At 37.0% G+C, this 21460-nt stretch overlaps 1 protein-coding gene across 1 annotated transcript in view; it reads left to right on the plus strand.

The window, feature by feature from the left end:
• LOC124169116 (proteasome adapter and scaffold protein ECM29-like) overlaps positions 1-21460 on the plus strand; it is a 36344-nt gene that overhangs the window by 1850 nt on the left and 13034 nt on the right. Inside the window, exons 3-17 of the mRNA XM_046547609.1 lie at positions 5013-5129; positions 7044-7162; positions 7240-7389; positions 10399-10582; positions 11070-11209; positions 12092-12404; positions 12892-12977; positions 13058-13130; positions 14600-14716; positions 15378-15610; positions 17008-17227; positions 17936-18152; positions 18320-18411; positions 19133-19267; positions 19836-20201. Of these exons, the coding sequence (XP_046403565.1) occupies positions 5013-5129; positions 7044-7162; positions 7240-7389; positions 10399-10582; positions 11070-11209; positions 12092-12404; positions 12892-12977; positions 13058-13130; positions 14600-14716; positions 15378-15610; positions 17008-17227; positions 17936-18152; positions 18320-18411; positions 19133-19267; positions 19836-20201 (2562 nt within the window). The remainder of the gene's footprint in view (positions 1-5012; positions 5130-7043; positions 7163-7239; positions 7390-10398; positions 10583-11069; positions 11210-12091; positions 12405-12891; positions 12978-13057; positions 13131-14599; positions 14717-15377; positions 15611-17007; positions 17228-17935; positions 18153-18319; positions 18412-19132; positions 19268-19835; positions 20202-21460) is intronic.

Genomic DNA, 21460 nt, shown 5'->3' on the forward strand with positions numbered 1-21460 from the left:
TGTAACTTCACTACCTGACAGTGTTTATATTTTATCATATTTTATCATAATTGTTCTTTTCATTTAACTATATAATTATATACTCATAATTGTATAATTGTACTCTTTCGCTAAACTTTAATGTTTGTGCAACATGTTACTACTGAGCGACATCATCAGGTAGATGTACGTAACAGTATTTCACTTTGTTTTTGTTAAATTATTCTGTGAACACAGTTGCATATGATTTTTATATAAGTACATAGATATAAATATTTGTGAAAATAATGTGTGCAAATATTATGTACAAAAAATTTGAAAAATATGAATAAATATAATAACATTACTAAGAATTTTGAATATGAATGACATAGGAAAAAAATATTTAACGAATGGAATGTCTGGATTAAGGGGCCGTATTCTGTAACTCCAAACCGATCGGTGCGGCACCGATTCGTCGGGTGCGACGTCACACCGACTCCCGGTAAGAAGTCGTGCGATTCTGTACGAACCCGATCGGTGCGGCACCGACGTGAGGGCGAGAGATCGTCGGTAGCCGTACCGACAGCAAAAAGGTGTCAGTGCGGCCACCGACTAGTGGGTTTCATCAACTCCCCGGTGCGCATTGTACGTTTTATTTTGTTTTTTTCTCATCACCGAGTAAATAATGAGGTTTGCTGCAATGTTATCTTTTTCTGCCCCTTCGAATAGGCCTCTATAATTCACTGTGTCAACATCTATATTGATTACCTTGACATAAATATAAGATATTGGTTAATAAACATTAGGTTTGCCACTATATAATGACTTTCTCTCATTTAAGTTACCACTTTCACTCGCTTGTAATAGGATTTCTTTCACTCTATCATCATTTATTTGCTCCTTTGACATAAAAAAGATATTTTTGACTAAATATTAGTTTTGCCGCAATGTTATCACTTTATCTCACTCTGAATAGGCAACTATTATTTCACTCAATCATCATTTGGCGTTTCTCTCGGCATAGAAATAAGATCTTTTTATTTAAGTATGAAGTTTGCCACAACGGTATCAGTTTCTTTCATCTGTAACAGGCAACTATATTTCATTTTATCATCAGCCATTGATTCCCTTGACGATGAAAGAAGATATTTGTTAATAAGTATGAGGTTTACCGCAATATTATCATTTTCTCTCACTTGGAATGCGCAACTTAAACATATGTATTTCACCCAATCACAATTTCTTTACTTCCTCGTCATTACACTTCTTTTAATTACACCCAGTTCCATATTTTTATAACAATTTCCTAACTTGTTCCTCTAATATGACATTTACATTTGCTTTTGAATCCTACGTTCACGTTCCATGGTATGTTATTTTCGTCTGCTACGGTGCCAATGGCATAACCTTCCGTTGATAACATTTAGACGGAACTTACTTAATGACAACTATATTACCAAATCATGAATAAATAGCAATATACGGAACCAATATTTAAAAAAAGAAACTACGATCTCAAGGATAGTTTCAATAATTCATTCCAGCAACAACAATCTCCATCACATACAAACTTTATTGTGATGTTTTAATATTGTTTCCTTCGATTCTGTATGTACAGCATTACTACCACACATTATATAAGCATTGTTAACAACTTATCCAATATCGTTTATCTTAATCTAGCAATAAGTCGTAATTTCCGCAAATAAAAAGATTGAGAATGACGACAACAAACTGTGCCAATGAGTCTTCACTTGTTTTTACCCTTCTTTCATTGGTGGAGACACGTTTAACTTCGGATATATTCGGATTTTCCCTGTTTGGGAAGGAGAAGGAACCGTACCGACTGTTTTGATACCGACGACCATACTGAATCGCTGAATTAGCCGTCGTCGGTATGGAAACCGTCGTCGGTACGGAATGATGCGCTGTCGGTGGGCTGGGAAGGGAAACCGACCGGTGCGGTACCGACGAAATACAGAATACGGCCCAAGGTTAGAATATTGTGGCATTACGTCGTTAACCTTCGAGATTGTGAACGTAAGCCCCAGACACAGGGAACTCCAATCGTCTGTCACAAGCTGGTTAAGGGAAAGACTCCACAAACAAGAAATCAGCACTCAAGAAACAATTGTCACAAATTTAAGAGTTATTTTCAATCAATATCTATTAGAAGTAGAAATATTCAAAATCAGAATTATTACAGAAAACAACGATGATAACTTATGATCCCATAGGAAACATTACCAAAAACTAAGTACAGTCTGTATAAGTTTGCAGAAATCTCCCATCTCAGCCAAGCCATCTATCAATCGCAAGCGCTGAAGCAAGAGAGAGCTTGCAAGCTCCGAAACAAGTCAGGGTGGAGGGGAGGGAATTTGCAAAGGAGTGGAGGGGTAATAGGGCGATGTTCAATTTAGCTGCAAATCTGCCGGTAGGCGCCCCTGTTGACTGGCACCACTGCAAAACGTCTGTCATCCAAGCCGAGGATGGGAGAGAACCGCGTACTGCCGGATTTTCTCTCCTCTATGTCCTGGGTTGGAGACATGACCAAGTAGGCTGATAGCTGGTAGAGGCAAGTCATTGGAATTCATGGAGGGGAGAGACATAGTGGGATGAAGTGTTGGAGGGAGAGAGAATTGTGATAGGACCAGTGGAGTACTTCTCACTCCAAACTGGATTCTTATGCCTCAGCACCCACTTCCCCTTGATTGCCAAGGAGTAGGTATTCATCCGCCTTACTACCCATATAAGTCTTGATCTCCAGGTGGGCTGGCGTCGGAGGGCTAGTGTCGTAGGGCAGCGTCATAGGACAGAGTTCAGAGGCAAGAGTTCCGAGACTTTGAGTTGAAAGGCCTTTGTGCGAAAAGTCCTTAGTGGGAGAAGTTCTGCGGATAAGTTCGGAGGAATTTCTGGGGGGGGGTACACTAAAAAATGCCGCAATATGAGAGCTGAGGTATGCAAAGGAAATTTATTTTAATTTTGATTTCATTGGAATGTAATGACTTTGATGAGGAGGAGGTTTGTTGAAATAGGTGTTCATTGCCGAGGGTTGTGTTGGGTCTACATCGAATCTTTGAATATCTATTTGTTTCAGAGCACCCATTTTCAGTCCTGCGCATGATGTGTGTAAAATTTCTGGCTCAAAATCACTTGTATTTTTGGCATCATGGAGGTGTTTGGCAAGAAGAGAGGTCTGGTCTTTGTTATTGAAACTCCTTTATTGTTCTTTTGTGCGAATCATGAAATTTCTTCTTGCCTGCATTACATATGAAGTGTTACAACCAGGGTTGATTGATTTAAATCACTTTGATTTAAATCACGATTTAAATCACTTGATTTTTATTTTTTTAAATCAGGTGATTTAAATCAGATGTTTGATTTTTAAAGAGTCAAGAAAAGGAAGCTGTTAGTGTATAATTTTGATTTTTCTTTCTTAATTAATACAATGAATCGACAGTTATCATCAGAATGGTGGCTCTTAAATAGAAATACTGTAGGAATGCATGTAACAAGAAAATTTTAAAAAATGGCTTTGGTTAGAATACTAGTGTATCCGTTGAAAAAATATTGTTTTCTGATTTGACTTCTAAGCGTAGGCACCATACAAAGTTGCAATTACAGAATTTTTCTAAATTTCATATGCTTTAGAACCGCATAATATAGCACATTTGATACTTCCAATGGCATTTTTATATTATGCTGGTGTAATTTTTAATTTGATACCATTGGCATTTCCATAGTTCTCTCCCCTGATTGACTAAATGTTGTATTAAGTTTGGAGTATGTTGCCTCTTATTGTTTCTGCAAACGATCATTCTCCAATATGCTGCCCAAATGGTTAGTTTTGCAAATAACAGAATTTTTGATGAATGGAGAATCATAAAAATCTCATTTAAATCAATAAAATCAGATTTAAATCAATAAAATCCTATTTAAATAAAAAAAATCAACAAAATACTAATCTGTTCTTTGCCATTAACTAAGAGTTAAGAAAGACTCTCTAGGGAATATAATGCTACTTAGAGGGAAGAGGACTTGCGATTGGATATCTTACTTGGAGGTATCACGAAGGAAAGGTGGGAAACACCATGTGACGTCTTTATCCTGCATAGGTTGAGAAGACAAAATCCTTTGAATGTCTATTTTTGCGTTTTTTTAGCGTACCAGTGAGGAGTCATACCCATAGCTTGTTGCTGTTGTTGAGAATTTATATTAATGAGTGTCCTATCCCTCCAGTCTATGTCCATTTACTTAAGAATGCTGATTAACTTCACTCAATACTCTCTATCGAAGCACCATCGCTAGATGTTTATATATTTTAGAAACATTATTCCTCAACTGTACAGCCCTAATTACAGGAATTACTTTAAGTATGCAGAACTTGATGGAATGGTTTGTCATGCTTGTTTCGCAAGTCTCTATAGATTAAATTATTAAAATTTAAAGTAATCAAATATCCAAGTACCTATATGTGTTCAAGTAAAACACTTAAGCGATAAAAACTTAGTTGCTAGTAAAAGTTTGTTTAATCTTTTAGAAAGTTCGGCCTATGTGCATAACAATAGTGGAAGTACGCAAACAACTGTATGCTACATGCTGTTCATTCATATGAATCCAAGTTGCTACACATTATTCAAATTGTACTGATGAAAATTTATGGGAACACAATTTGTAGACTTGTTCTTGTACATTAAGTCTCTATTGGTCTCTTTTTTTTATTGATCAAAAATACAGGTGTGGCCAGTATATGAAAAATAAAAGGAAAATGGAAAAATAATTTCCACTAACGAGTCTACCCATATAAACAGCAAAACTCATTTTATTGAACTCATTTGTGCATTTCCTGACTAATATGGATAATTTTAAAAATTTGTTGAATAAATAGAAGTCTATTTGTATTTTAATTTCTAATTTTAAAATGATGAAGTGACGTGTGGGTTGAATAAGATATCCAACCCCTGGGCCAAAGCATTGCCTGATTCTGCTTACATTTTTGGTTCTTAAATGTTGCTTTAGTCAATAATCTCATTTAATCTTGGATTATTCAGGTTATGGAAATATTGCTCCATATCAGCAAAAGACTGAAGAATGAGCCGAATGTTCAGTTGCCTGTTGAAGAGTTGCTTAGTATTTTCAAAGATCCTGAGTCTGACTCTTTCGTGACGGTAAGTGGCAAACCTATACTGATCAAGAATATTTTTAAAATAGAAATTTATGAAGCACTGGGAAATGGTCTTAAAATGTCCCGTGAAAGGGAATGTGTGGGACTTTCATTTATTTCGAAATTACATTTATTGGAAATATACCAATGTCAAAGATACAGTGAAATTCGCTTATAACGTTCACGCATGTAACAAAGTCCCACCTATAACAAGGTGAGTTCCCGGTCCCTTGGACTTTCCTATGATTGCCAATGTGAATTTTTCTGCATGCAACGAGTATGAATGATTAGAAATCCCTGCTATTAAAACCTATTCTCTGGTCTCTTGGAGAATTATTTCCTCTTTTTTAAATAAATTACGGCCATCTTTGCTACTGATCCATTCCTTGCCTTATTATCAGTTGTTCTTACGTCCAGCCATCACCATATGGTTCTATCATTGATCTTAAAATCCTTCCCTTTGCAGACATTTGATGGGAAGGATGGGATGATGGTGAAATAATATGTATCCGTATGCCTTAATAAAGACAATAAATGGAATATTAGCTGGTAATCCTGTGATGTGTTGAGCAAAATCCTTATGGATGTAATGAAATCCTGTTTATAAAAAAATAGAACGATGGTCCCCTGAAATTTGTTATAACCAAGTTTTACTGTAAACATTTAAACACTGGACTAGCCAGCAATGGCCCTTAGTTAGCAATCAGTCTGAGTCATGAGTACGTTCACTCACAAGGAGAATATTGGTGCAAGTGCCATAGAAAATAATTCAGGGTTCACATCAGTCAGGCTAATTTAAATCAGGAGGGGTAGTAAATTAATGTATATATAAAAATATGGGCTGATGATAGGGCACAGCCATGGCCCTTATATACTGGTTGCTAATCTCTGGCTCTGGAGTGTTGCCTCGACGGACGCTTTAACCCCTCAAACCCCTCACACGCCTCCCCTCAAACACAACTCTGGGCGCAGTCGCGCTGCCACTATGGGAAATATGGAACTAACTCTGCTGTCAGCGGCAGTATACGCTTTCGACAGCGCAGTTAGTTCCATATTTCCCCTAGTGACAGCGCGACTGTGCCCAGAGTTGTGTTTGAGGGGTAAAAGCGTCCGTCGAGGCAACACTCCAGAGCCGGAATATGTCGGGAGATTAGCAACCAGTATATGCATAAGGACCATGGGCACAGCTATGAAGGGGCCCAGCCATTTCCAGAAGGCTTGCATCCCCCAAAAACTTTGAAAAATGTAAATAGGGGTGGCCAGTGGCATAACTAGGAATATGCTCTGGGGGAGGGGAGGGGGGATGGCTCGGGGCTGGAAAATTTTTGAAAAATGATATACCTGAATTTACATTTTACATAATTCTGGCACTAAAATTTTAAATTTAATCAGATGCAGTTATTATATTTTTAAAAATAGGCATTAGTTTTAAATAACTTTTTTATTTCTCTGATGCTTTGGGGGGGATCTATCCCCTCATCCCCCCCCTTATAGTTACGCCACTGGGGGTGGCCACTCTTCACACTGCTGTGCTAACACCTTTCAGTATGTGTAATATTTCCAATGCTGCTGCATGAACGGCGATGAAATACACAAGAATTGCCATGAGAAAAAATTCCCCTGGACTGGAAAGCCAAAGGTCCGTGGTTCGATTCTCAGTCCAGGGGAATTTTTTCTCCTGGTAATTCTTGTATACCTTTCAGTATGATACAATAGCATCATCAGAAGTTATGCTTCATTTAAGTTCTGCGTAGGTTAAATTTAAAAATAAATTCCATTGGAGAAAAACCCCTTCTGTGGGAGTATCTCCCATGGCCCACGGCCAAATTTCCTGGATATGGCCATGATGATACCCATCTGTTAGCTCTTTGCTATGCAGAGATAATTTGATTTTTGTACACCTCCCATTATTTTTCAGAATTTCTCCCTTAATTACATAAAAATGGGTTATCCACGATTACCAAAGGAAAAGCGAGCCAAGCTCGTACCAAGCCTTCTTGAGTCTTTGGATGGAAAACCTCAGTCTCATCAAGATGGGTAAGCATACATTTGGGGCCTTTATTTGTGTGATTACTGCTTTGTAAATCACTATGTTGATCATTTGTTTCCGGTAGGATATTGCTGCTAATTATGCCTGTATTGGGAGAAGTTAATGTTCCTGAAGATTCTGAAGAGAGATCTAAAGAGTTTGGGCTTGAAGATAAGCCTGCAGTCGCCAAAGCTCTTACTAGTTTTGCCCTCGATGTCTTATTGTTGCCCTATGGGTGAGTATGATTTAATATTCGTTTCTTTCACTTGTTTTCCATGGCCACAGCGTTGGTTAAGTACATGGGAGTATGATAATGTTTTGCATATTTTCATGTACACAATAAGAAGTAATATTTTATTCAGCTGAGGACCTCAAATCTGGAAAGCTTGGGACCAAAGGGTTTCTGGATTTTTTTATTTTTATCATTTCCGGTCTTTAGCTCACAGAAAAATTGGTACACTTTTTTTGAGAATTTTAATGCGATAAAACCATAATTCAGAAATTACACATGAAAGGGGTTTTAACATCACTGTGCGGATGGTCTGTCGAACGACCCCTTAAAGAACATTCCTCACCTTAGATGGATTCGAGTACATACACAATATTGAAGGAGGCAAAGAACTTGCCAAATAAGTCCTCAAATCACAACCGTAGCTTCCACAGCATAAAATATACATGCTTAATACTGGATGAGAACAAGCAATAAATGCATCTTTTTCTTCATACTCAATAGCTTTCGTTGATAGCATTCGCTAGCAGACATTGCGATATCTATCGATACCTTCTCTAGTTGGACTGTAAATCTGTGCAAATGCGTCTATATTTAGTTAATTAATTAATTTATAAATACGCTCAGGCTCTTGTGCTTGATATTTGAGATCCCTACGTGTCCCTGCCTAGGTTGTTAGCATATGTTCATAGCGTGTGATAACTTCCTACTCATCCCAGAACAAGGCTCAGATAGGGTTGCCACGAGGTGGCAAGTCAAAACACCATGTAGTGGAATTTTCAAACGTTCCATATTTCTGGTTTTCCTTATTTCTGGTTTCCAGATTTGAGGTCCTCAACTGTATTGAAATATCCATTTTTTATCAGCACAGTCAGTCCTCTAAGAAAGATTTGGTGCTTTCCCGGTGAATAGACTGTGCAAAGAGTTCTCAGGATTGCCACTGCCTTTACTGCTAATATTTTGATGTCTGACTGGGCCATTGTCCTCGGGGCTGCGTGATGGCGGTGGCCGAGTCAGACATCGAAACATCGGCAGTAATGCAGTTCCTGAGCCGGTGGTGATCCCGAAAACTCTTCACGCAGTCAGTCCTCTACTTAAGGATATTCGACTTATGAACTTTCAGAGATACAAACTTTCAAAAAATTGAAGTGTGCCCAAAATTTTAAATTTGTCACCTTTGAGGTTGGCCGACGCAAGGTGGGGTGGAGTGTAGGAGCTCGCTTTTTGGGTGCAGTCTAAACGAAGTACCAAGTACATTTGCCCTTGCGTAGTCAGGAACTGTTCAGCGTTTCGCCTGTTCTTCCTTCCCATGGACAGCAAAATTTTTGCAGCTCCAGCCGTGCCTGGAGAGTGACGATGGTGACAAATTGATCTTGCATGCACTGCAAGAACAGTTCCTTACCACCGTGAGGTAACACACAAGTGTAATGCAGTGTTGCATTCTGCAGGATAAATTCACTTTTCGTTGTCTTGCTCAGGTTTTTTAACTTCAGCTTATGAACAAGGTCTTGGAACACATTTTGTTTGTATGTTGAGGACTTACTTTATGTTCTTACAGAATATAGAATTCCAAAATTTTGATGCAGTTGTTCGGAAGGTGGTGAAATTAATATTGGTACAAGCTATAGGAAGGAAATGTTGGGCTTCCTTTAAAGGTGATATATGTGTAATTATTTTTAAATCATTTGCATTACTATCCTAAAAAGGGATGTTCATTGTTTACACAATAGCACTGACACGTACAATTACATGCAAAATTTTCTCTTCAGAACATTTTATTCTGTAACATTTTTATAATCAGTATGTGCCTTCTTCAGGGAAATTTCTAATTTAAAACACCAAACTTTTTGGAGGACTGGTTGATTAGGGTCCTATGTTATCAATTTCATCCTTGTGTTGTGATTGTTGCCTGTTATATCATGTCCTATGGTTTATCCCGGTGATGGGTCGATTCCATTTTTATTATTTGATTCTAAACCCGATGCTGTGTCCCTTGATTTAAAAGGTGATGCTACCACTAAGTTAGGGATATTCAAGTTAGAAAATATCTTTTGTATAATACAGTGTTTCCCTTAAAAAAAAACCCTGTATGGTCTTAATAAACCAAGACACCAAAAGCAAAGCATTTCCATCGTTGGGAATACTACATTACAATACACAAGTAAATTGCGAGTGCAAAAATTGTAAAACTAAATCCACGGAGTGTATCCACGAAATTCAATGAACGAATATGTACATATTTCACTATCTAAACCATGGTCATTTGCGGTATGTGCATGAGAAAAAATAATGATTTCCCATTGAAGTTAGGTGATAGTCCACTAGAATGCAAAATTGCGATCAAACAATAAGGATATTTGGAATCATGAAAATTAAAATTTGTCTCTATCCTTGTAATTCCATCCCACTGGCTTTTTGCGTCAAGGATGCTGCTGATCACTTATCGTTCCTAATCAAAGTGACTCCTCTTATGTATCATAGTGGCTAACTCACCCTCCTTTGCCACTCCTGAACTTCTCTTACCCTGTTTTTCTGACAGTCTTCGTATTTCACATTTTATGCATACTCAGAGTAATATGAATATATAAAAAGTAAATAAAATTAAAGTGTCAGAAGTTAAAAGAGAGCCTAATGCTTTTTTGAAAGGGTTATTCAAAGAGGTTATTTCGGAAGTTTTTAGATTTCTGCACGTTGCAAGGAAAAATTCACTAAATAATAGGAACCACAATACATTATTAAATTTATAAGGTGTGAAATTTTCATTGTATTTTTTCTCACAATTTTTTATTATTAACTGTTATCTATTTATTAACAGCCATTATAGAATCAAAATCCATTTCTGGTCTTGCAACTTCCCTAAATTTCCAGGGGGGAGGAATCCCAAATCCTCCGGTAAGGGGGGGCTCATCATGAGCCCCAGCCGAGGATACCCCAGACCGCCCCTGGATCTGTGCATTCCTTAGTTCTGTAAAACAAGTTGTCATGAATCGAAATCTTTAACATTGGTTTTTCTAGTGTGACTCCAGCCAGTGTGCGAGCCATTCAGCGTTCGTCTAGGTCCTCCACATCCCGAAACTCTGCACCCTCCAATGCTCAACCAAATCCACCTGCAATTGCTTACCCACCCCCAGGAATGAGTGAATATTCCTTGAGAAGAGTTACCGGAGAAAATACTTTCTCCAAAGAGGAACTTGAAAAGGTAAGCTTGAAGGAACTCATGGTGATGTTAGATTCAGTGATGTCATTAAGTAAGCATTATATCCTCCATAAATGTGAGTCTTGATACCAACGATTAAAGAATTTGTGGAATGTGTTGTATATATTATCTTTGTATGCTTAAACACTCTTAAAATTAATTTTGATAGTTCCATGTTAGGAAGATCTTTTTGTTGCAACATATTTTTTTCCTTTCCATCTACGAAATTCTTTCTAAGAGAACTTGCGATTTTAGGTCTAAGTCAATGACTCCACTTTTGTTAGGGAATTTCTTCCCAATAATTTCTTAACAACAATGTCAACATATTGTCTAAGAACCTCTTGGTTCATTTTGTGCTAAGCATTCCAGTTGTGGCATCCAGTCTTTTCTCCCTCATGATTACACTATCCATATGTCCTATTTTATATGTGTGTAAGTTAAATCATGACAGATAAACCTCCGTAGTCATGTGCACTCATTTTTTTTTCAGATAAAGCTGGGAATCCTTACTTTTCTCTCATCAGGAGTTCTTCCTGTTGAGGATATTGTATCTCATCTCATAGTTGGTTCTGCTGACCCAGCTGAGGCTGTGTCACAGTCAGCATGCTTTGTGTTAACAAATGTTATTAGGTAAGGTTTGTTATTTTTATTCTTTTGTATTTATTAGAAATTGGTACATTACTTGGCCAGGAACTGACTATTTGGTATCTGTTGAGATTAAATGGTAAAACTTTCCATTTGAAGTTAGTGTATTTATCTGAATACATATATAGTCATTGCTTATTACAACTTCCCAGAATTTAGTCTCCTACTGTAATTTCTTAATTTTTTGGAAAAAAATTATTTACTGCGAAATAAGCCTAAAAGCTGCCAGGGCTCAGCGTGTTTGGTTTTCATGATGTTAAACTAAATTAATTTACTATCAGATTAACCTTATCATTCGAATTTGAATTCCCTGGGGTCATACCTCACTGCTGGATTTAATTCCAACCCTGTTGTATTCGCATGCCAGGATGAGCATGCAAGGCTCTAAGTGGAGCTTTTTTCCCATGCCTGTTACATAATTGTAATTTTAAAATGCACTCTCAGTTCATTCTGATTCATGAAATTTATTAGAAATTAATTTTTTATCATAAGTTATCCTTGTTGTGTCTCTTGGCATATGGCCCTTTTTTCTCTTTGATATGCAATACCTTTCACAAAATTAGAAAGGTGAAACTATGCGTTGTTGTCTTTGTAATTCAAGCCTATGAGTTTCTATTGAGAAACGTACTATTCTCTGTTGACAAATTCCTTCATTTTTAACTTGTATTTTTATTGTGTGTGTTACAGTTAATTTTATGTGTCTTATTTGTCTTACATACATTATATACGTAGGTAAAAATTTGAATCATTAATATTATTTTTGCGGGAGGAGGATAAGATCCACCCTGCCCATAAAATCTACCTTTAGATTCAAACTTTGATAGAAAGCAAAAACCAATTTTTCTGTTTTATTTTTATTCGACACAGGAAAATTAAATTCAACACTGCATCAATTGTTCAGCCACTCTACCAGCTTTTCCTGGGAACGGCAAGGGATCGCTTTGCATCCTCCAACACGTCTAGTCAACAGACCCCTGCATCCCGAAACGGAACCTCTCAGTCCCCTTCCTTGTGTCCTTCATGCTCGTCAATTACTTTGCCTGAGCCCTCTGCTTTACCTCCACCTCCAACAAAAGCTGAGCTCCAGACTACTCCAGCTGATTTTAGGCTTCGGATGAGTTTGCTGCCTTATATCTGCCGTTCTCAAGGATCAGGAATCATTTATCCAGACTGCCTGCAGGTTAGTGTTAGCCTTCTACTAGGATAATAGGGTGGTTTCCTATTATTTTTTATTGCCTAAATTGAAAGATTATTACACCTGGAGTACGCATTTCACGCTTTTAAATTTTTAAATGACAATATCTATTTTTTGCGATGAAATGAAAACTGAAAATTTTCATTAAAAAAAGCAAGTTTTGAGTTCATTAGTGATTTTAATTAGTGATATTTAATGATGTATACATCATCATTATCACTGGTCAACAATCCTAGGATTGGTTTGACGCAGCTCTCCACTCAGTTCTCCTATCAGCTAATCTTTTCACACCTACGTAATTCTTCTCTTTCACATCTCTCTTTACTTGTTCCATATATTTTCTCCGAGGTCTTCCTTTTCCATTCTTGCCTTCCACTTGCCCTATATAGATATATTAAATTTCTAAAGCGATTCACCATGAAAAATCTCAACTCTTTGTTCTTTTATTTATTTATGTTTTTGCTTTTTGCAGATAGTGTATGATTGTTTGTATTCAGCTGACTCCAACTTGGAGCTGAAATTCATAGCCCTCGAGTTTGTTATTGTCATCATCTGTGAGTAAGTATAAAATTAAAAAAAAAAATTGTCGTTTTGAGAATTGAAATGTGAAATTCCTGGCTAAGTAAGTCTGTTCTTAGTTCCAGTGCATCAAAGTTGCAGACTGTTGGCTATGTTCTTCTCTCTTGTCTCCTTAAGCTGATTGCCTCGGAGGTTAGTGGTATTCCTTAGATATGTAGATTTATTATTTTCTTAGGCAATGTAGATGATATGATATGCCTCAGGGGATGCCTTAGCATGGAGATTCACTACCTTTAACCACAATATATTCCAGATGAACATTCTATGATTAGTGGGAAAAGAAGTTGATATGTCTGAGGAACACCTGGAAACATTGGTCTGATCTTTTAGGAAGTAGATAATAGTTTATTATTCTATGGTTTATAATGTTGAAGGTATGGGATGTTGTTGATGAATAAATACTTCAAAATGATACTTAAATACATATTTGCAACTTATGAATTAACTCAGATTTAACTTTATGAGAGTTGATTATATTCAAAATAATAAGAATATTCCTATTTATACGAGGGGGTATTGAAAAGTAAGGTCTCCTATTTTTTTATGAAAAATAAATTTATTCTCAACTTTGCATATATCATTCGAAAGGATGAGCATTTAGCTATTTTTCTACGTATTTTCCTTGGTGAGCAATTACTTTTTGCATCCTTTTGCTTTAAAGCAGATTTTTAATAATGGTCGTACCACTCTCCTGTCGTATTACAAAGCCAAATTTCCTTGTCTGGCGTAATCTCTGTCCCCCAAGGAGTTTTTTGAACGTGGAAAAAAAGTGGTAGTCTCTTGGAGCAACTTTTGGGCTGTAAGGAGTGTGGTCGAAGATATCCCAGCTGAATTCATTGATTATGGCGATCGTTTGATGTGACACATGTGGACATGCTTTTTTTGTGTCCATTGGTGAGCTGTGTAGGAACCCACCTGGTAGGCATCATGTTGTAACTGACAACCTCTGGCACAATATTCTGCACAGAGAAGTTGCCATACTCTTCATTAAGACCTTCCTTTATCTCATGAAGGGTTATTCTCCAGTTATTGCACACCATCTTGTCAATTCAAGCCGCTGTTGATTCTTGCGAACTCAGCCTCCCCAACCACTGCTCATCGTGGACGTTTTCCCGTCCATCGGAAAACTCCCGGCACCATTTCCGCACGTTTTTGATGGCCACAAGCTTGGAGACCTTACTTTTCAATACACCCTCGTAAATCATAGCTTAGGAAAATGTTCTCAAAAGTCAGGGGGTCATTTCATATACCTGGTCTGGTCTCATAATTGTACTAGCTGTGCCTGTATCTCCACCGTAAGTTGTGACCACATGGAATCAGCAAGGGAGGCACAGTTCAAGCAATAATAAAATAAAAACATTATTATGGGGTAGTCTTACTTAGTGAGTCTAGCCCAAAATCGACATTTTAAGTGGAAAAATAGGGTGGTCTCATATTCCATAATAAAGGTGATTAGATGAGTTGAATACTCACCAAAATAAATCATGTGTTCAATATAAATTTTTGTTCCAAATCTCTTTGACATCATTTTGAATGGAAACCACAATTTTTTACCATTTCCTTGTGTACCCATGTGATCTCATTATTTTCTTCCTTCACAGGGAATGGAGGTCAAATTACTGGCCTACCTTGCTGTTGGAGAATTGGGTGTTCGGATGCCTAACCTTGTGAACAAAGATTTGGCCCTACTCCTGACATTTTTCGAAGCATTAGATAAGGTAATTAACATGTTCAGAAATTTTTATGGCTTGAAAAATTAATCATCTATTTCTGTATCTCATATCTTAAAACTCTCTTTAATCCTTAAGAATTTTTCTCCAAATTTATCGGTGAAAATAAAATTTGAAATTGATGAATTGTTTCATGATGTCACAGCTTCTCAAGTTGTTTCTCAAACTTTATGTATTTTTGAGGGAAGTAGAAACATGCAAATTTTGATTTCTCTATTGATAATGCTCTGCTGTGACTTATCTGATTAAGAATGTAATTTTTTCACTGTTGATTTTTCTTAAAATTCAGGTACTCATCATCTTTGAGGATGTATGGTTCACGGGGATGTACTGTAGTTCAAACTTGCTAGAGTTAACTTTATGTCACTATTTTGAATATGCTGTTGTTCTGTTTTGAGATATGTCATGGGTTCTTCCATTGGTGTTCAGTGGTGATTATTGTAGAAGCTTAAAAAATTTAAATGTGGTGTCGACGTAAACATTTTTTGAGAGAAATGATGCTGTTAATTCATGTAATGTGATCTTGCCATCCAATTAGATTGTAAGTGGGTTAAAAAATCTCTATCACACTTTGCTTTTTGTGGTTCTTAGATATTCCAGTGTGGCTCATCATAGCTTTTCTCTTACTTTTATGTTTCTCTCGTTGCAGGAGACTGCAGAGGTCAAGATCGCAATAAGAGACTGTCTTCTGACTCTTATGGAAGCATTTAAAGACCTTTGTGAGGGACCGCAGCGTAATAAACTTGAGACTCACTTGGCCATATTAGTCGAACGAGCTTCCGAGCCCATGGCAAGGATGTTGGCCGTGAACTATGCAGCCTCCCTCTTCCCCCCTGACCATGCAATGTCACGTTTTATCCTCTTGATGGCCACTGGAGATCGGTGAGTACTTGCCCTTATACTGCCACCTTTATCGGCCCTCGCTGGTTGAGCGAAAACTGCCATGGGCCGATTTATCAGCCCGAATTATTTCACTTTTTTTTTCGTGATTGTGGCCTTTTCCACGGCTCTAATTTATGTAAATCCCCATAATGTATCTATGGTTATAAGATGTAAATATATCTTAAGAGTTGGGAAAAAAATCTAGACGAATTAAATAAAATTAAGTGGCTGAAAAATTTTTAAATCTGAAATGTTGCTAATTCCGGAAAATAGCCTTGGCAGTCTTCGTACATCCCACCTGAAATGGGCTGGCAGTAAAAGGGTTAAAGATGGAACTGGTAGAATTAAGTTTAGTTACCACAGTAGAAGCGTGATAAAATGTTTTTCAAGGGACCAAGATTTGGAAACTTCTTAGGCATAAAAACTTCTCATGAGGGGAAAAAAAGATAAAATTTTAATGTTTCTCCAGCTATTGCCGTTAACTTGAAAGAACCTGTAATCTTATTGAGAAACTATGGCAGTTATGATCCTTTTCAAATACCTTTGTGATTAATTGATTGCTAATTGATTTCTAAAGTGCTTTTTTTTCCTTACGCCAAAATAAAATGAGAAGGATAAAATGAGCTGTAAGGAGAGAGTATTGGAATTTATGTATCCGCTACTTTTTTTTGTTTGGTGGATTAATTCTTAAGTAAAGATTATGAAGAGGAAATAATGGAAAAGTGTGGTGGCAAAGTCATTGCAGTGTGTTTTAGATGTTACAGAGAAAAAGTATAATGAAATCATGATTATTGTGATCCTTTTCAAATAACTTTGCAAATATCCAAGTCATGCAAACTCGAAATTTTTCAAGCAGCGTCATGGCAAGAGGTGGGACCTGTGACATTAGGGATGTGGGGTTAGTAGAGAGAGAAGCAAGTGTTGCCATGTTAATGCAAAAGACTTTGTCTGTGCATCGAATAGAAAGACTGTCTCAAAAGCCCTTGTCACACTTGCAACACAGCTTATGTAGGTCTTCTTTTCCATTGAGGTGAAGTTAAGGAAATATAAAAATTTCATACTGGAAATCAGAAAAAGTCTGGAAAATTGAAAAAGGAAAGTTTTTACGAACCCTGTATTACTTCTCCTTTGATAAGAAATCTTTCACAATTTATAGTCATGCATTTGTTTTTTATTTAAAGGGATCAAAGTTCATTATGAACTTCTTCAAGTCAGTTCACCAACCATCAGTATCACCAAAACATACGAGGCTACAAATTTTTTTAATTTTTTAGTGTGTTCTTAAATAATTTACAGCTAATTTAACTTATTATTATAAGCCTTGAACATAAAAAATGTAGTTTTGGGTTTCTCAAAAATATAAATTCATACTCTTGTGCTTTTTTGGACCTTTTCAGTCAAAAAGAAGTTGCCTTGGAAGCTGGAAGGGCCCTTTATGGCTTTGATATGGAGAAAAAATCTGACAATTCGGAAACCAAGCAGTGCCTCCCTGTCCCAAGCTTTTTAAGGATGAATCTATGCCTCTCACTCATTGCTGAAGCAAGAGTGCAATCTAATAAACAAAACCATCAATCTAGTAATCCAGTTTTGCCATTTCCATTGCTCATTATGAATGAGGTGAGTGATTAAAAAGTGTATTTACTTTCATATTCTACCGTCTTGCATAGTGAGAAGATTTTTCAATATGTAGTAAATAGTGCTTTCTTTATTCTTTGCTTGGTTTTGACTACTCTTAAAATTTCTGTATATGTACAAGTTGGAAATCTAATAATAATGCAAGTAAAGAGAGGTGCATTTTATGGTGATTATGTTTAGAAGTATGTATACAAAGTAAGAATCTAAAATTATATTTCAATACATAAACACTTGAAAATTACTCCTGATATGTAATCAAAGTTGAAATGTTTGAAAAAAGAAATTTCTTGTGGAATGATTGCTAGTAACATGTCATATTTATCTTTGTAGAAGCTGGAAAGCAAATACCCTTAATTGTTTCTTACAAAAGTCAAGTTAAATTTATCAGTTAGGCATTTACAAAAGTGAAAACTGCAAAGGTTGAGGATTGCCTTGTTTGATTGTTGGAAAAAAATTCCACCATGCTGAAAATTTAGTCTGAAGTTATCCTTGTAAGAAATTGGCTTGGTGTTATAACTGTTACGTACTTGTTCTTCAATTGAGAGATATGGGGTTCAAGTCTCCACTAAGCAAAATTATTTTTTCATTATTGCACCTTCAGGGTCAATAATAATTCACCTGTTGAACATAACTTATGTATTGCTCCAAAATAATCTGTTATGATTATATTTTGTTTCTCCATAATCACAGATGCTGATCTACTTGAGGATGTGCCTTCTCAGAGAAGTGAAGATTCCTGCCACTAGAACTGTGTCATACCACCCTCAGTACACTGTCCCAAAAATCAGAGATTTTCTAAGTAACCTCCTTAGTGCTGAAGAATCGGAAGGAAACCATAATACCAAATCCTTGGGAGCCCTTGATAAATACTTGCATCTGATTCAGCAGTACTTGAGAGCCCAACCAGGTTGTAATATATGTTGCTCTGCATGATTTATTGTTTTGTTTATAGGTAAATAATTGTTTGAATTTTCTGGATTAAATATATTCTAATCCTTACCTGAGCGAGTTATTTTGTATTGGTTTTTATTTGTATGTGCGTTACGTTTTATAAAGCTTTCATGCCCTTTCTAGAATTCATCGTATTGTGCTGTCTGTTGGATTTGGTTGGCAGCTTACCTGATTATTTTGCTCCCAAGTTCTCTTCAAATCTGAAATGGTTGGAGGTTAGTCAATTTCATTTCCTCATACATACCAGTTATTAAGATGCATATTTTCATTACTGTGTTCATTTCAATCCACTAAATGAGCAGTGCTTACATTCACAATTAAGGATGAGTCGGTTCTTAAATTTCTCGGTTTTCGGTACCGGTCCGGTTCTCCCCCATCGGTTCTCGGCTATTAAAAGAAAAAAAACGTGGAAGCCATGCAATCAAAGAGTAAAATAGGCATTTTTAAATCTCTTTTCACTTTTTGTCATTAAATTTGCTGCAGATCATTTCGGCTTTGGGTGCCAAATTCAAATCCTGGCCACTGTTCTGAGCTGGTTCCAAAGTACTGACTTTATGCGACCGGTTCTCAATACCGGTTCCACAGCCAAGAATGGGCAGTACCGAGAACTGGGTACCGAAACCGACCCATCTCAATTCACAATCTTTTTTGACCTTAAATTCACTGCAGACCACTTTGGCTTTGGGTGCCAAATTCAAATCCTCGCCTCCATTCTGAGCCAGTTCCAAAGGACCGACTTTATGCGACCAGTTCTCAATACCGGTTCCACAGCCAAGAACCGGCAGTACCGAGAACTGGGTACTGGAACCGACCCATCTTTATTCACAATCCTAGATGATTCAACCACTGACATTCGGCTTTTGCCACTCCACTGATAACTTTATTTCCTACCATTGCCCACTAGGCTGGATATTAATTTTTTCTCTTGTTTTACAGAGCTTTGTATTTTCATCCTCCGAAGAAATAAGGGAGGTTGGTGCAATAATATATGGCTTTGTTGTTGCTCATGGATTAGATGACAGTGATTATGATCAAATAATTACCAACCTCCTCCGCCAGTTAGGGAAGAAGGTAAGCATCAATTTTTCGATTGCAAATGGTTAAGAATTTTAAGGTTAATATAAAATGTTTGACTGAGGTGTATATGATCAAATGATAACTCATGTAATACTCACTTGTAACTCATGTAGTAATCACTTAGAAGATACATGTCTATAATTTTTGCCCTAAATATGAAAATCTTTTGAAAATCAGTTGGAATTGGGATGAAACGCCTCTGCAGACCAAGTCATAATAACTGCATCCATTTTGGTGAAAACTGTCAATGAATTAAATTTCAGCACTTTAAAGGCAAAATTAATGGTTTTGCAATGTGTGCAAAGTGATGTCTAATCACCAGAATGTACTGGCAACCCAGATACCACTCAAGTATCCGGAGAGCAATTTTCTAGTAACAATAGTAATAGGAATGGGGTACAAGATGTGGTTCTTTGATAATGAAAATCTTTAGGATCTATTTAAGCCATGCATTCCATTTTTTCACCGGAATTTTGTAGATAAAATGCAAGTGCATAGCTTACAAGGGTAAGTTGGGTTATAAAAATCACTGGGATTACATGTTGTCTCAATTTTCTTTCAGAATCTAGATACTCAGCATGGATGCATATTAGCAATCTGCTACTGCTTAGAGCGCCGCATTTATTTGAAGAAGAGTCAGGAAACGAAGCCAGAGTCAATTGTGAACTCTCTAATATCTAGGTCAACCTATAAGAAGGGAGTGAAGGCAATAATTCCTTTTCTGGAGCATGCGAACCCCATGCTTGTCACTGCGGCATGTACCGCAATTGGTATCATTGGTCGATGTGCCCCATTACCCCTTCCTGATGGTGAAGTTGACGAATCTAAGCAGGAGGGATCAGGAGCAAAGGGGAACCAGGTCACCACCAAATTGGATGTCGTCAACAAACTTGGGGCTGTTATGGTCAATCCTAGCTACCTGAACAAAGTAAGTATTCATTACATTATATATATCTGTACCTCGGAGGTAAATAAAACTGTCAGATTTCCTAATTTTTTAGTAGAGCAGTTTTAACATTTTTTTATTTAACCTGTAATTATTGGAAGGCTAGGTAACAACTACTTAACAAAAAGTTAACCACATTTTTATATGACGATGTTATTGGTTTAGTAGCCTAACCTTATAGTAATTACGGGTTTAATTAAAAAAAATCTTGAAACTGCTCTCCTGAAAAATTAGGAAAACGGACATAGTGTCCTTTATCTCCGAGGTACAAATATATGCATGCATATAATACCGGGTGTTTCAAAATGGATTGCAGGATTTTGACGCTCTCCAATATTTATTACACTAAACTATGTCTATTACTTTTTATAGATCATATGAAATAGTAACTCAAACAGCTTTACATAAAAGCCTACAAGTGTTCATTGGGAGCTCCATTCGTCACATGTCACACTTCAACACGATATGAGAGTTCATCCCAAACGATGATTAGTGTCTCTTGAGTAATCATTGCAGCAGTTGCTTCATTCCTGTCTGTTAATTTGGAAAGGTCAGCTGGTTGTGGAGGCACGGATGTTAGTATCACGTGGAGGATCTCAGCCCAACTTTATACGAATGCATGTTGCACTGTAACTACGGATTCCATCTTTCCCAAACTATAAAACACACAAAGTTTTCTGTTCACTAGTTACCATCTTTGTTACTAGTGCTTTCTAACAGATGGCAGCGGAAACATTGGGTGCACATGTACATTGTTGCCATTAATGAAAACTGTTTGAGTTGGCCTTTCATTTGATGTATCTTTTATAGCTGCAAGTTAAGTATAGTAAATATTATTAAGCATTAAAACCCTGCTAATCATGTTGAAACACCCTGTATTTATGCATGGGCTTTCACAGATGAACTTTGGGATGTACTATCATTTGCAAAAGTCTTGCAACAAATCGAGCGGCGCCACTTTCGCTCCATTGTCGATTTCTGGCCACCATTAAGATTGAATGATCACTATCTACGTATGAATCTTCATGGTAGCTCGGAAACGACTCACGAACGGGTCATCGTGACACGGGAGTGAGACGTAGGAAATCATTACGATGTTCAGTTGAGTAAACGAGCGTAGATGTTGTTAAGTCGTCGCGGCGTTTGAGATTATTTTTGTACCCGTAGTTGACTGGAGTAGATAATTGAAAATATTTACCCGTTAAAAGAGTGGGTACCTATGACGCCTGGCTTCCAATGGT

This window comes from Ischnura elegans, chromosome 12, assembly GCF_921293095.1.
Source record: "Ischnura elegans chromosome 12, ioIscEleg1.1, whole genome shotgun sequence".
Classification (NCBI taxonomy): Eukaryota; Metazoa; Arthropoda; class Insecta; order Odonata; family Coenagrionidae; genus Ischnura; species Ischnura elegans.